The sequence below is a fragment of the Eucyclogobius newberryi genome, unplaced genomic scaffold, assembly GCF_026437365.1.
Source record: "Eucyclogobius newberryi isolate DKJ021-1_F unplaced genomic scaffold, fEucNew1.0.hap1 SCAF_15, whole genome shotgun sequence".
NCBI lineage: Eukaryota > Metazoa > Chordata > Actinopteri > Gobiiformes > Gobiidae > Eucyclogobius > Eucyclogobius newberryi.
Genome location: NW_027315779.1, coordinates 22,996,241 through 23,013,245, shown reverse-complemented (window position 1 = coordinate 23,013,245; position 17,005 = coordinate 22,996,241). Strand labels below are relative to the sequence as shown.

The window sequence follows — 17,005 nt, the reverse complement described above, 5'->3', positions numbered from 1 at the left end:
CAAGAAAACACAGGCAAGGCAAAGTAAAGAATGAAATTAAATGAAATGCGTAAGCATTTGGATTGAAATTAACTCACAAAAATAAATTAAAATTTGGGCTGTGGGCTTAATCAAATTATCTGAACGCGATGCTCAGGAAGGGTATTTTAATTGACATTGTCTATCATCTAATCCTATGGCAGTAAAAGCAAGTGGTTTACAGAGGAGTTCAAGAAATTTCCCTTTTTTTTTCAGGCCAACTCACTGTGCAAACTGGTTTTCACTCTTTGAGTTCCAGCATTTATCTCATGTTTCTACGTTTCTAAAGTCCTACCTCTTAAATCCAAGACAACAAGTCCAAAAATAAGGGGCTTTCCCTTCTGAACAATCCCTGCATTCTGACAAGTGAAAAGACCAGCCAGTGAAAGACAGAGCGAGTGAGGAAACTGAAGCTGAATGGAAGAGAAGCCACTTAGGAGCTTACAATGGGAGAATGTAGGACAAACACAAGGGATAGTCAACAGGCAGCAGTCGTCTAAATCACACACAAGAAAATCCCAGCTAAGTAAAAGCAGCAAGTGGTTAGCCATAGATCCATTATGGAAGAAAAAACATTTACAAAGGACACAGTAGATATGGCTGCCTTCTTCATATACTTTTTGGAGTTGGGTCTGTTCTGTGCAAGTTACGGACAGTTAACAAAGAATGAATGATTACTTATTACACTACTCTGACAGTCTGAGCAACAACATGGTCTCTGAGCACACCTGATCATATATAGTTCACTATTAACAAAACTAAGTCGAGAAGGAATTCCACTCAAAATGACCAGAGGCAAGAAGAAGAATAACATTTCAACACGACAAGGGCTCAGGGATGAAAGAAGGAATAACGAACCAGAGACCTAAAAGCATAGCGTGTTTATCCCAGTACAAAAGCCACACTGTTACTGCAAGTTGCTGTCGAATCTATTCGCCAGATCCATAAATGCTATGCCATGTGACACCTGAACCCGCATCATCACATAGTGGCACAGAAAAAGTGGTGCAAGAATACAGAGCCAAAAGTCACGGTGGCTCACGAAAAGTGCTGAAAAGATGGCAGAAGCAAGAGAGAAATGACAAGGGACTTTGCTGCAGAGTCAAGGCTTCCTCCCAAGAAATAGCCCGAAGTAGCCGGCAATAAATGTACACATTCATTCACAGGCAAACTGTCTTACCTCTGCGCTTTCCTCCATCTCCTCCTGTATGTATGTGGATGTTAATCAGTGTCTCTGCTGGTTACGTCAGTTTCTAGCCAGATAAAGCTCTCTTCAAACTAGTGGCCACTCTTCAAGCAGCTCCTCATTGAGCTGGGTATGTGTGTGTGTGAGTGTGTGTAGGTGGGTGTGCGTGAATATGTGTGTGTGTGGATACACTGTGAGAGCGGGACAGCAATGAATTTCTTCCCCCTCGCTGCATCGGCAACTGCGGCAAACAAGTTCCCCGTCTCACCCCGCCCCAGAGAAGGGAGAGCAGAGGGAACCCTGGTGCGAATAGCTTTTGTGCTGCACGGACGACTATAGAGGGGACACATAGCACACCATAAGCCCAGTGCAGCATCAGTTCATTTCAGTAAAGATTAAAACAAATCATAAAATTATGGATTTTTATTATAGCAGATAAGTGTATATATATGCCAATGTCATATACGTATAAACTGAACCATTGAACATGTATCGGTAAACGGATGATCAAAACCCACACCAAAACTATTCCGTGTTTTATTTTGTTGCACCTTAAAAGTAATTGATTTGTATATGTATGGACAATTATTAAATACAATACATTTTTCTATTAAATTTGTCTATACAACCTGGGACAGTGCATGATAATGAACTTCTCAAAGCACTACAGCAGGTCACTGCTCATTTACTAGCCACACTTGTTGATACTTTTAAAATGGAGAGCTAATGATGGAAACAAAGTAGAAAATCTGGCCAGTGCAATCACTTCCTGTTGCTCATGTACAGCACTTTCACAGAGGCAAAGTGGGTAAAGTGTCTTGCTCAATGACGCAACAGTAGGTTATACACTGGTTGTAGTTGGGATTAAACCATTAAACCTTATTGTTATAGGGTATCAGATCTATCACCTGAGCCACTGTCTTATTACATCTTGTAAACCTGTTAGTTTTTAGGGTAAAACAAGTAATGAGTTCAGTAATAAGAAAACACACAGCAGTTAAAATGAGCTTAGCTCAATTGTTTAGCTGCAAAGTGAAGGCAACATTAAGGCAATTAGCCTTTAAGGAAGAAAAGGAACTTGTCAAGTTTGCTGCAGGTGATCATAGATGTAATAGTAGCCGCAGAAAGGGTCATCAGGAGAGACGCTAAGTCAGAGACTTTTCCCCTTTGGTCATTTTAACACTTTAAATGATGAAGTCTGGACAAATGGATCATCTTTTCTCAAGTAAGGTTCAGTACACACACTTTACTGTTCCAAACGTGATAGTTTGGCAAAATCTAAATGTAAAAACCCAATTATGATGACAAAATAATGATTTACAATAAATTATGGGTAGACAAATTGCCAGTAGTACACGTTAGCGGCCACTTGAGTGCGCCCATTTATTATAGTGAAACTTGTTGCAAATTTTTTTTTTTTTTACATTAAAAATCCAAACCAACTCCATTGTATAAAAGATAACATAGCGTCCAAAATCTGTGGAAAAGTAAAGGAAAAATGACTTTTAGTGGACATGAAAATGCATTGCTTCCAATGGCAGAATGCTTAAATGTCCTGCCCTGACATGGCCCCCCCCGACGACGGAGCGCGATCTAAAGGAACAGAATGAGAGTGAGGTATCTAGGATATCAATGGATGTATATGAACTAGGACTGAGCAACAGATCAAGTCATGTGAAATTGTCAATTACTTGGGAGGGTTTTTTGGATTGAGAGTCCACTGTCGATCCTACATCAGTAAAAAAACAGGTAAAACATGTGGTTTTGAGCAGATGTCAGACCTTGGAGGAAGAAATTGTACGGGTAATATAATTTATGTTAAATGGCACATATTAAAAGGCTGTTTAGTTTATGTACATAAAATCATTGCTAAAAGCCAGTTTGTTTTTGGAAAGACCAAGTTGAGCTTGATCAATATGACATTTTTTTTATTTTTTCCGCATATTGCCCAGTCCTAATATAAACACAATGGAGAATTTCTTGGATTATCTCCACACGGCTTCAAGCATTTCATAGTTCTCGATAAGGAAGACTGCCAAAATATTCAAGATTATTCAAACATAATAAGAAAACCTCCTTATAACATAGTGAAAAACTCTGCAACATAGTCATCAACAATAGTTTACACCAGCACTTCAAAATGGAGGGGAGTGTATAATTTCTGTAACGCGACTCAGTTGGTTTGAGAAAACTGTTTGGTAGAGCAATAAGTATGTAGATCATGGACTGAATCTGTTCAAGATTTGATCTCTGGTGCCAAGTCATTATAGCTCAACAACTTGGCAACAGTTGCTAAGCAGACAATGTTTTTCAACTTTCTGCTTGTGTGGGAAGACAATTATCTCCGGTTATTGGACTTTTTGCAATTTTCTTCTCATTGCCTTACTATGAAATGATTGATCCTGTTAGTAGGTTGAGTGGATTGACCAAAAATCATCACTACACATATAGTACACATACAGTACAGATACAGGTTATTACAAATTTGATCTATGAAAAGCAGATGTGTTTGAAACAAAATATGCTAAAGTTAGCGGAATAAAATCAGTGCCGTTATTGACACTTGATCTGGCAGAATAATATTCAGCAAAATAACTGGGCCAGACACAGTAACATAATCACTCAGTTCATTGTCATTACTTTCTTTATTATTGACCATTCTCTATTAACTATGGAATTAGCTGTATTACTGTATATCAACACATACATTTTATCATAATGTTTACATGACTTTTTTGTGCCGACTGTTTCACTTAAAACAATGGACGATTTTTCGGCGACTTGAGAACGCAGGCGGAAGTGCGCATGCACACTCCCCCCGTGCGGACTGATACAACACACACGTGCGTTTGTTTATTAGCGCGACGGATCGCATCTCTTGTCTCCCGTAGATTTCCGTCTCTTCAGAGACAGCTCGAACAGTCTTTCTCCATCCTAATTTTGTCCCGTACACTGAGGGAACTATATTATGATAGATCAATGAGCAATTAGACACGCGGAAACGTGCTGCTCTCCTGGGGACGAGCCGCACGCGGCTGCAGGTGAGCGGTAGGTGAGTTCTATGATTGATACGTGGAAACGAGGAAATGAGACTCAGATTTGGGCCAAAAAAAATCGTCCATTACGCCTTTAAAGGTGGGCTGCCCACCATGTCGTTGAAAGCACATTACCTGTAGCATACCGGTATACTTCATACTTCATCAAAAATACTCAAATATGTTCAGATATATTATGAGTTGTGAACAGTAGATGGAGACAGGGAATCAGAATGGGAACTATGCTCTTTTAATTAATCATGGCAAAAAAGCCATGATTATTCAACATTAATTTCAGGTTTCTAATCTAAAAGTTTTATATTTCAAAATGTCAAAAAAGATTTTCCTCTATAATACACTATATTTTGTATTCTCTATCTAGAAGCCTCCAGGTACCATATTTTAAACTTTATTTGGTCCAGAATGTGTTTGAAAAGTCTAGACTATTAAAATCATTGTTAGCGACAGCCGGAATTTCACTACAGTGCTATCAGTTTTTAAGCAGAGAAAGAAGGGATATTTAGTTGCTTGTGGAGGAAATTATAGTACTTCAAAAATTGCAGCCTTTGCGATTTGCTAATTGCGTGCGTCCATTAAAAATGCGATTTAGATTCAATTGAGATTAATGCAGCCCTAAAGAGTGGATTAAAATAAAGTGTTACCTTATTCAAGATTTGATTAAATGATTGAAACGAATGCAGGAAAGGCTCGATTACCATAACATCATGCAGTGGGGCAAAGCTTTTTGAGCTCTCAAGAGGGACATAGCTTATTAGCTGTGTGCATTGCCTTTCATCTGGCAACACATTAGGGAACAAAACCTTTTTACTTACCGTTTTGGTGAGTTCTCAAAGGCAGATACTATAGACACTTTATGGATCAGATACCAAACTACTCAAACTATGGTATTTTCCGGACTATAAGTCGCACCGGAGTATACGTTTTGGGGAAATTTATTTGATAAAATTCAAGATCAAGACACCTTCAGCTACATGACGCACAGACAACAAACTGTCGTAAGTGTCTGGTATATTTACCAAAGCATCAGTATTACCCCAAATCACTAAATCCATTGAATTCCTCCTCGGTGTCACTTCTAAACAACTCCGCAAACTCCAGAGGAAGAGGAAGTGCAGATTCTTCTTTTGTGTTGCTTAGAGCCTAGAGCGTCCTCTCGCGGTGGCCAGTGTGAAAATAACGAATCACATATAAGTCGCACACCGGCCAAAACTCTGAAAAAGGGTGCGACTAATAGTCCGGAAAATACGGTAAAAGTATTCATATTAGGTATATCACTATTCACATACATTTGAGTCAAGAGACGAGTCCTGTCCCCTTATTTAGGGATTGAATAACAAAATATTGTATCATATCAGCACATGACATGAGCCATGTCACAGTCCACTGGATCAATAAGCTCCAGTCCTAGCGGTATTCTTATCGGTACTGAGGAATCAGGCAAAGATACGTCACCAGCGCGTAAACTGTCAGCACTGCTTTGACTATGCGGCATGCAACTCCAGGTATGATTTTAATCAACTCAAAAATCATAACATGGCTCAAAAAGTCAGCCCTGCATAATAAAGGTTTAACGCTGTGTGAATAAGCTCATAACTTTAACCAGATGTCCCCATACAGTACTCAACACTGTCCAACAAATTGATAGCCATTTGTCTGAAGTTGTCATTTATTATACATTTGCTTAATTTTAAAAGCCAGAAAAAGATTCAGGTGCAAATGAGATCCACCAAACACACATGAGCCGACAATATGAGCTCTAACTTTCTATTACTACAACTTACTTACATAACAAAACAAAGACAACCGCAAAACACCACTTGTACACCATGTGCTCCAGTCAACACTCTGCGTTAACTTAACTCATCCAGCTACCACACAGTGCTAAGTGGACATACCTTCCCTGCATCTCTGACCTGAGGGAAAAGTAGCATGCAAAAAACATGGCAGTGGTGTAATAGTAACATGAAGGAAGCCGGCGGAAAACTAACTTCTCCAAGGATTACAAGCGATGCAAAAAGAGAGAAGCCACAAAATAAGAGCCAAGTGTTATCATCCCTGAGTCTTCTGGTGATAGCATGCTAAGGCAACAGGACTGTTTTTTATTCTGCAAGGAAATAGCAAGTCTGGGGAAAAAAGGGAAGAAAGCTTGATGCAAAGCTCCAAAGCAGCTCACAGTGAGGCAGGCAGGCAGGCGGGACTGAGATGACGAGATCGGGGGGGGAGAAGAGTTGCACGCCTCATACAGAAAAGAACAGGCAATACCGGTAAACACAGCCATGTATAATAATGGCTGGCAGTAAAAAGAAGACACATGTGTACAACTGTAGGCTAAATTTGTATTTCCGGCTTGTTACACATCATCTTGGATCGAATATTCTCTGCTTTCACCATACTGTTACATAACTAGCAGTACTCCACATTGTCACTCCCACAGTGCATTGCAGAGAGAATTGGCAGGGGCTCAGGACTCCGAATTGGCCTGCAAACAGCAAAAAGATAAAAGGCGTCTCATCTGTCCCATATTGTCATGGCTAAATTTAATTATTGTTTAAATGAATCCGAGCTGGATGTGACTGCTCATCTGCACACTGGAATGAATGCTCTTTGGCTGACAAAGACTTACGCTGCTGTATTATCAAGGTCTCAGTCAAATACACGCTAATGAGATTATTCAATCAATTAGGTCATGTCCAAGTAGCTTCAGTAAAGTGCTAATGAAACGGCCGGTCTTCAAATCTTAAATTCTTAACTAAAAGACAGTAGGAAGGGCTTACAGTATTACACACGGCTGTACGTACGTGGGAGGACGCACCACTTGGTAAACTCAATACAGCGGGAGGTATTAAAGATGTTGTATAGAATGTATTTTTGGTGCCAGCCTCCTTGTTACCGTGGTAACTGTCCATCGATTCTGCAGCATTACTTAACCAAGAAATGAACGGATACCCCCCAGCCCTTACGTTTTGGATTTGTCTTTTCTTCTGAGCAATGGGTTGAGCTGGGTAGGAAGAGGAGGTGGAGGAGGATGAGGGGGAAATGTAGGAGGAAATCTGGGGGCGGACGAGTTGGGAGGCAAGATCAAACCGCTCCGGACTGACTGGAGTTGACATGGTGCTGTCTATTAGAAATACTACACAATTCTTAAAGGTTTTCTAAGCTACTTATATAACTCTCTGGCTTTTTTTTATGTCAATGCATCTACTGGATAATGACGCTATGGGTAGAAGTTACAACACACACAGAGGGGTGAATATGTATGCACTGATAATAAAACCAAACCACACAAGTTTCAGTGAATGCTTTGTGTTAGTAAATTTGTTGCGATTATATTGAACCCTTGTCATGGATTAGAAAGGAGGTGTCACTTAAACAGTTCTTGGTCGTTTTCCATAGTGACCTCGTCATGTGAATTAATCCTTGGGTTGTGACTTTTGGTGCAGCAGTAATCTAAGAGCCTTAGAGTGCAGAAGTCACAGCCGTGCGTGTACTTAGTGCTGCACAAAGCTCAACTGGAGAAGAATCATTGGCATGGGCAGACTTTTATCGTAATGGTAAGTGACAAGAGGAGTTGACGGGGAAAGTTATCAACTCTGAGATATAAAATGTCTTTCTATGACATACCTGTAAATCCAAGATAATGACACTGTTATATTGATCCATAGTTTACAATCTCAAAGGGATCACTGATGCAACAGATTATTTTTATTTATAATATAATAATTTGTTTATTTAATATTGGGTCTATATTCAGAAAAACTACACATTTCTATTATTTTAGAACCAGCAAACATAACTTTCACTATAAGTATCAGTGGTTTCAGAATGATGAGAAATGTTTTTATTTTAACTTTATTTTAACAGGAAAGTCAATTGAGATAAAATCTCTTATTTGATGGAACCCTGGCCAAGAGGCAACTCAGCAGACAGTGAACAACAGTAAAACAGAAGACTTAAAGGTTGAATGGACGATTTTTGGCCCAAATCTGAGTCTTATTTCCTTGTGGCATGGACTGCCGATTAGTCCTGCCACGTATCAATCATAAAAGGATTATCTTATCTTATCTTATAAAACGCACCTACCGCTCACCTGCAGCCGCGTCAGGCTTGTCCCACGTTTCCGCGTGTCTAAGCGCATTGATCTATCACAATAGTTCCCTCAGTGTACGGGGCAAAATGAAGACAGAGAAAGACTTCTCGAGCTGACTCGAGGGAGACGCGCTAATAAACAAACGCACGTGTGTGTTGTATCAGTCCGCACGGGGGAGTGCGCATGCGCACTTCCGCCTGCGTTCTCAAATTGCCAAAAAATCGTCCATTGCGCAATTAAAAAATAAATTTGAAAATGTCTAAAAAAGTAAAATATCCCACACATTTCAACCAAACTCTTTCTAAGTAAAGACTTAAAAGAAATCAGGGGAATCAGTTGGCACCGGTAGATGCAAAAAGTTTTGATAGTTGTTAAACAGGAGCCGCTGTGAGGAGTGAGAGTTGTATCCACTGCTTGCTGGAGCCATGAGCTGACACATGTATGAGGGCAGTTTTACGGGTCGTTGCCATAGAAATTAACCATTTATATCTAAATTATATATCTTGTGAATGGGCGTGCATCCCCGAACAGCCCTGTGAGAACAGACTCAGGTCACTTCCACCACTGAGAAAGAGGAGCGGACAGAGCGAGAAGCCCACTGCGGCCCTGGTCACGCGGAGTGTACCGCAAGCACAGAGTGGATTCAGAGCCCGCCTTGTGTTAAAGTTAACTATATAAAGCTACGCTGCGCAAAAGCATTTAACCTCGTTTGGCCCCATCGCATCCAAACACTTGATCAGTGCGTGGTGTTACGCATCTGATTGAGCGTGGGTCAAAAAAGGTGCTTGTAGAACGTGGCAAGGAAAGGCAGTGTTTCTGGTGTAACAAGACAGACCCATGAAGAGGTGAATGAGCCTTGGACAGCTCGCTCTATCCACTTCTCTTCCTCTCCCAGTACCGCGGCTCAGCACTGGCTCACAAAGTAACTAGGATTGAGCTTTTGAAGGGGAAAGTGCAACACGGTTTCGCACAGTTGTGTCCTGTCCACATGAGTATGAGCCACGGAAAGGGTCAAAGTTTAGTCTAAGAGAGGCAGCGAGGATCATTCTCAAGGTGTTTATTTTGTGTATACGCAGAGTAAACAGCTGAAACAGTACAGCTTGTTGCCTGGAATGTTCCTCTTTCTACAGTTTAACTGATGTAATTCAATTATGTCAGCTAAAAGATTATTTGTACCATATGAGAAATAAGATACATGATATAAACAAGATTCCTGTCAAGATGAGAATATCGTGCAAAGGTCACAGGAGCTCACTTTCATCTGTGTATATGTCCATGGGCTTTTTTCTCCCAGTCTGCCCGGACTAAACTGAGATGAACCCAGGTCCAGAACCAGGAGGCGCCGAGCACAGCCTGGGCCACAGCCAGCACAGCACATCTCCTCTTATAAACATTGTCCTGTCCACTTGGGCCTGGCACCAGGACTAATGCAGGTCATCGTAGCAGTCTGGGAGGGTGCGGCTCAAGTGGCTCGGCTGCTGTTGTCCTCACTATAGACTACAAGTCAAGTTTATAAGCAGAGATGCACTTTCTTTGCCTGTATACGAGACATGCCTGTAAACATTTTCCACACAGGTGCTTTTGAATGCAACAGTTATCAAGTTATTGGCTCAAACACTATCACCATATATGGACTGGCATTATCCCACTCCAGCCTCCAGTGGCCAAGCACAGACTCTTTATGCTAGTGTTGAGCACGACCTGGCCAAGACTCTCTAAACAGCAAGTGGCAAAATATGGCCCTGAGCGGCAGAATAAAGCCCTGAGTGTCGTCTTATTGTTTTCTAAAACTGTGATCTACGTGTGTCAACTACTAACTATATATAGCATATGTCTTATTCAAATAGACATGTTGTCTTTAAATTGGAAAATGGAAAGTTTTAACAGGGCAAAGAATTATTTAAATCATTAATCCATATTTGTGTATATTGGTCATTTATACTGGCTATTCTTCTCACTTCCACACTGTATACACTAATAAGGGCTTGGTCTCAAATGTGTCACCATTTGTGAATAGATGCTTGTGTTTAGAAAGCTTGTTTATTTGGCTTCTTTAGCTGTGCCATAAGCAGTCTTTCTTAGCTTTTAGACTATGTTTATACAGCATCTGCCAACCTGCTAATAAAATGCTACCGTTACTGGAGCATTTACATTTAATTCCTGCAGGCACATTTACCGGACTTGTACACATTGAGGAGGAAAATACGTCCAGACAACGTCTCATCCTGAACAGTAATTTTGATTTATTAATGAAAATATTGCATTATACAGTCCATCTAATGAGTCTCAACCTTGACAATAACTTTGGCGAGTGTCTTACTTATCTCAATGAGCGGAATAGCGAAACAGTGTCATTAGACGTGTGACTGTTTGCCCTTCTCCAAAAGTCTGTCCTCTCACCCCTATAGAGAAGCAGTGCAGTTTCCTGGCAACACAGTCATCACAAATCTACCCAGCAGGTTGCGCTGTGGTGGGAGGAACTTTTATCTATATTGCATGAGACTAGATTCAGGGCATTTCCAGACTTTAACAAGCAATGTTAAATTGAGAAAAATTTAAAATCCTACAGAATTATTTAATAATCTTACAATTCTTTCTTTAGGGAATCAGCATCGTATTATAAAAAAGAAGATATTCTTAGCCTGAGCTTTCTAGAAGAAGCAGTGACAACACGCTGCTATTAAGGTGGGGGTGAACTGTTTAAACAGACAAGTAAAATGTAATTCATTTATTTGGATTTATTTATTGGATCCCCTTTAGTCTTTACAAAAGTAAAGACTTTTCCTTTTCCTGGCGTCCAAGGCATACATTTTACAATGAAAGCATTACATTTTGAATAGGTGTAGAAAGGTTCCCCTAAAGCAAAGTCTTGTTCCAGTACACTAGATCATAAAACATTTAACAAAAATATATTAAATACATCAGTCGACTTACATTAATACACAAGCATTATCTTCTACCATTTTGAATATGTCTCTTTAACATCCTCTTGAAACACAGTTTATTGACCTGAATCATTAAGAGGCTACAGGGAGCCTGCTCCACAACTCTGTACATAACAGTTCTTTTTAGAGCATTAGTCCTAGCTAGGCAGCGGGGGCCTAGGACTATTGGGGACAGGACCACAATGATGGTCTGTCTTTGGAAAACAATATATTATTTAAATTATTATTTTAGATATATCATTTTTTTGGCCATTCCAAAATCTTGCAGTTGCAGTTTATATAAGCACAAAAAGTGTTGGGAATTGGAAAACGACAGATGTCAAACTAGTGACTTAAAGGTGGTATGGACGATTTTTTTCAGCAAATTTTTTATCATATTTCCTCGTGGCGTGGATAAATCATTAGTCCTGCCACGTATCAATCATAAAACGCACCTATCGCTCACCTGCAGCCGCGTGCGGTTCGTCCCCACGTTTCCGCGTGCCTAAGCGCATGGATCTATCATAATATAGTTCCCTCAGTGTACGGGGCAAAATGAAGACGGAGAAAGACAGTTCGAGCTGACGCAGAAGTGGACAGAAATCTACGGGAGACGAGAGATGCGATGCGATCCGTTGCGCTAATAAACAAACGCACGTGTGTGTTGGATCAGTCCGCACGGCCTGCGTTCTCAAATCGCCGGAAAAAAAAATACAAAAACTCTTCCATGATTTTAAATGTTATTTCAGCCAATTTGATATTTTTAACTTAGAAAGATGCAGGGGCAGAGTCAATCTAGCATGTTGGGTGTAAATAATGTGTGATTCACGCCTGGAGGGAACTTTACCTATGGTTGCATAAATGGTGTAAAAGAATTATGCCCAGTGCAACTTCAAATACAGTTCTTGCACCTTGAAGTCCTCTGCTCAGCTTGTGACAAAAATATCCCTCTAAGACAACTCCATTTTTAGATCTCAGTTTGCCAAGTGCTTTCTGCGTTTAATTTGTGCTGAAACATAAAATTCACCATGTATTCTGTAAATCCCAATCAAACAGCGACAAGTACATAAAGGCAAATGAAGACTTCTTGTTCCACATTGTTTCTTGGCTTGTAATTGGTGAATCGATGTTATTGACTGGCCATAGAGTCAACTCATCAGGTTTCTAAAGAGAAGCTGATCCTTAATTAACTAGGCGGAGACTCGTGGTGGCTCTGAAACACTGCAGTGAGGTCAAGGGTGTTATGTGGACCTATAAAAGTTATTACAATCCACTGAAAGATGGTTATTAGTGGGATCAAAACAGCAAAAAAAAAATCCAAATCACTCAATAACACTGCAGGTACAATGCTTGGTATTGTGGGTTTGACAGGCAGACAACCGACAGGTAATGTAAGGTCAACTCTACTGTCCTCTGCATTTGACCCAGCCCTCAATGTCGCTGGGGAAACCGGTGACCAATCTCCAGATCTTGAGCTCAGCTTGGTCAGGATTTTACTCAGATAACACCAACCAAGGTGCTATTGGTTTAACCAGAAACAAAACCTCTTTGTTTACTATCAGTCCTTTAATGGGCAATAAGCCTCCTATTGTACCTGGCTCACTCTGTCACCTCTCTGTGTAACTGATTAGTATCCAAATGCCCTGGGAGTGAATCCCTGGAGAGGTAGACGACTCTATACCCGAGTTCCCGGTTTTGATTCGCAGATTGAGAATGACTCTTGGATGAGAGTTGTAATGTATCGTTTAGTCCAGATGACTACAACTGAAGCTATTTCAAATAGTTTTATCTAAATATAATAGGCGCTGATTTAGGCTACAAGGGGGTGCCATGTACCTTTGAGTAGGTTTCTTGATGTACATACATTATGTCTCTTAATTTGGCTACTAAGCAAAAGACTTGATACTCGGTACGGATTTCAACTATCAGGGTGTCCATGTTTTCACTATCCTATTGCACAGATACTGTTTGACGATACGCAGCTAAAACAGGTGTATCTACACTCACAGAGGACCGTCTACTTCCGGTGACTTTTGTTCACTTCCTCTCACACTGATTACAGCACAGTACTCATCATGCCTCCAAAGTATTACATAACATGGCTATGGAATGAAAACTGCATCTCATTCTGCAGTAGTGCACATTCATTATGGAAAACAGAATACTTAAGTGGAGCTGAATTGAAAATTCACCAGTGTCACAGCAGATCACTCGTGTATATGGCATAAGCAGTAAAAGCAGTAGGCATGTGCCTCTACTGAGCAAAAGAGGTAATAGTCACAAGTACAAAGGCAGTCAATGCAGCAGAATTAGTAGGAAAACTATTCTTGGCATATGTAGTGTGTGGGCTGAGGTAAAAACTTACATAAAGCATGTCCACAATGATGTCATACAAGCCTCAAGGCCCATCCCACAAAGCCATGGGCGACATGCAGCACTTTCAACCAAGGAAATACAGCAGAATTAGTTTGATTTGATTTCAGAATATAAAGAGCACAATAAAGAACACAATTGTAGCCATTTACCACTAGGTAAACTAAAAACATAATTCCCCTTTGAATGAAATACCATTACATAGATTCAATACCATCCAATTTATTCCTTGTTAATACCCGACACTCCATAATCACAATTATCACAAGGATCAAGATACTGATCATGTGCTACTGGCTTTCTGTCAAGAGAGAAGCTTGCTTTAGAACTACAGTTAAATCCTTGTCAAGTGACTTGTTCAAACATTCACAAAGCTCTTGAGCAGAATAAAGAACACCATAAACATCACCACCCCGGAAACAACTGTATAGTGCATTCCCCTCTGACAATTTGTATTTTTCCGCATAGATATAGAAAATGTTTCAAAGCACAAGAACTCAAATACAATTACAACTGTTTACCAAAACTGTGGTTTTGAAGTATATCTTTATAGCATGGACTGGAGCAGATGCTGACGCTCATGTGGCAATAGCTTTCATGCGAAAAAGCCCTAAATATTTCACTATGGCTTTCAGTAGCATCTTTGACCATGAGTCCTTGTGGCTGTGTGTTCTCCAACATGAAATCACTTACTTCAGATTGTCTGCATAAATTAAAAACTGAAAGTTTGAAGTTAGTTCATGGGGAGCCACAAGCAAAATCACTTTTTGCATGGATGTTAAATACTATTTACAAACCGCATCAAGTGTTAAGACTAGAGCTGTCAAAGTTAACATGTCAACTCATGCAATGAATCATAAAAATTTAACCATTAATCATGAATTGATGCTGTCACAACCCCAGGCTGTGACGTGATCTTTTGATTGTTTTGTGCATCAGTGGAGTTTGGTGCCCGGCCCTGGTAAGAGCTTGTGCCGGAGGCGCTCTTCGTTCTTCTCGTCTACTTCGCATCACACCACAATAATCTCACATACCCTGACCCTTCACCTACACAAACACTCTGACCACTGCTAATACTCCTGACCAATCCAGACGTTTACAGAACCAGTTTTAGGTTGTCTTGATTACTTGTAAAATCCATAGTCCTTGGGTGGACGAGTGCAGACCACTCGCCAACTGATATTTACAAGCGCTGAGTGATGGAGAGCAGTACGGCTTTGCTAAACCAAACCAAAGACGTTGCTGAGAACGTGCGATAGGCTAAATATTCCACCAAACCACACTGGAAGACTCCCGGCAGCTCTGTCACCATAACAGACAATTTCACCCTCAAGCAGTAATGAAGGGCCTTGAACCCCAACAAGACTGTTGTTTGGTCATGTAAATTGACTTGAATTATGTGACCATACAAATTTGATATGAAAAATACTTAGCCAATAAGGCTTTAAAATAGGCCAATTAATTTAGATTCGGGAAATAATTAAATTCTTAAAGAAAATGTGCAGAAATAATCTAAGAACCGAAATGTTACATTAAAAAAATTATGTTAATGTAAGCGCGCTGTGTTTGGTAATAACTGTGTGGTATCAATCGGATCCATCTTCACGGAGACAAGAAGGTGATGCATCCAGGCCAGTTACGATCTAGATCTGTGGAGACTAGGCAAATAAAACAAACACTAATAATATAAGCTGTGAAAAACACCTGCAACTGCATAAATGCTTCTGAATGAAGCAATGATATCTCAATTTGAAAAGTACAAAGTACACATTTATTGCAGAAAAAGATTATGTAACAATGACGTAATTTATGAAGAGTCATTTCATTCATATGTCTAGAGGTCTGGAGGCAGTAATTACTCATATTAGTTCCGTTTACTTGAGTAAAAAGTTCAAAGAAGCTGTTCTTTTAAGTTCCAATATTAATGATATAACAGTAAAAAACTATTTTATTTTTTAAAAAGGTCCTCATTTAGGTGAGCTGAACATAAGGATAGAGCTCTTTCAGGTGCTCACAGGGAGTGCAAGAGCTGCAGCAGAGCTGGCTGACAGAAGTTCAATTCAACTTCTGCTGTCATGTCTCTGCAAATAGCCAAGAAGCCTAAGGCTGCTCACACAATCACTGGATTTGGAGGGAAGCATGAATCATATATTCAGATCAAACTTGACAAATCAACCATCCGAATATATATCTGACCAGCACGGTTATGGACTAAATGAAAGAAGTAAAAATGATTTGGCTCAAATTCAAACCTGAAAGGCAATAATACAAACGCATGCACATGCCAAACCAAGCTTCTGTCCTCCTGCTCACTGCACACTCTGGTTTCCACGAAGCTCATTCTCTCAGTCTTACACTTGATTCTGTGGCTCTTACCTTAGTTGTTACAATGCAAAGACAGTCCATGTCACCCGGAGTTCTCAGCCTATGTAACAAACCATGTCACCTCTGGAGCAAACAAGAGGAATGATGAAGAAAAGAGATACCAATAAAGGAAGCAAAGCCCAAAGAAAAAGGTAAGCTTTGCAGAAAAATCAGCAGAGGAGGAGGAGAGCACTCACTCACACACACACTGGGGGAGAGGAACCACAGCGGACACGTTACTGCATGTGGACCCCCAGTGGGCTTTGGGATGCCTCCTCCACAGCGCTGAAGCCTCGCACTATTCCTAACGCCATCACCGCATCAGCCTGTACACACATGCAAACCTACTGTACGGTCTTTAAATGCTCATGGCTCTTCCCTCCCTCTCATCCATCCCCTGTCTCCTAGTCTCAGTTGCTCTCCTCCTCGCTTTCGCCTGTGTCTCAGAGCTGAACGGTAAAGCAGCGCTATGGGATGAGCGAGTGCGGAGGAAGAGAGTGAAGGACGACAGCGTCAGAGCAGCGGAATGAATTTGATTCCCAAGCTTTCCGTCTTAATGTCTATTAGCTGCTGTGGTCGACTGCTGAAACTTAATAATAACACTACTGACTTAAATTTAATTGGCAGAGCTGTCTTTACTGTGTGAGTGGGAACGAGTGGCAAACCGGGATTACCAGTGACTAGGGTGGAAATGAAGAACAACAATGCCTTGTTTTTATCATTATACGTTTATAGTATATATGAGCAAGAGTAGCATTTCATCTTATGTAATGGACAGAGTAACACACAACTTTGAAACAGTTAGAATAATCTTAAAAAAACAATCTCCCAGCAATACCTAAACAATAACAGCGATGCTCCAAAATTACTTATCAATAAAATATCAATGATAAATAAGACCCATACAGCTACAGCAATGTATCTGAATCTTTCACAGCATTCAACAAAAAGTGCTTGTGTTGTGGTTCACTTATGTGGCAATTCTGTCCTTTGGACT

The 17,005-nt window shown here is 40.4% G+C and overlaps 1 protein-coding gene across 22 annotated transcripts in view; it reads right to left on the bottom strand.

Annotated features, from left to right (window-relative positions):
* dlg2 (discs, large homolog 2 (Drosophila)) overlaps positions 1-17,005 on the bottom strand; it is a 141,617-nt gene that overhangs the window by 90,360 nt on the left and 34,252 nt on the right. The window contains exons 1-2 of one of the 22 annotated variants that reach the window (XM_072446859.1): positions 16,210-16,434; positions 16,021-16,092 (exon numbers count right to left, since the gene is read on the bottom strand). The exons of 19 other annotated variants lie outside the window; for them this stretch is intronic. In XM_072446859.1, the coding sequence (XP_072302960.1) occupies positions 16,021-16,050 (30 nt within the window). In that variant the 5' untranslated portion in view covers positions 16,051-16,092; positions 16,210-16,434. Of the gene's footprint in view, positions 1-1,198; positions 1,232-16,020; positions 16,435-17,005 lie in introns of those variants that run through there. 2 more of the 22 variants (XM_072446858.1, XM_072446863.1) reach the window with 2 other exon arrangements.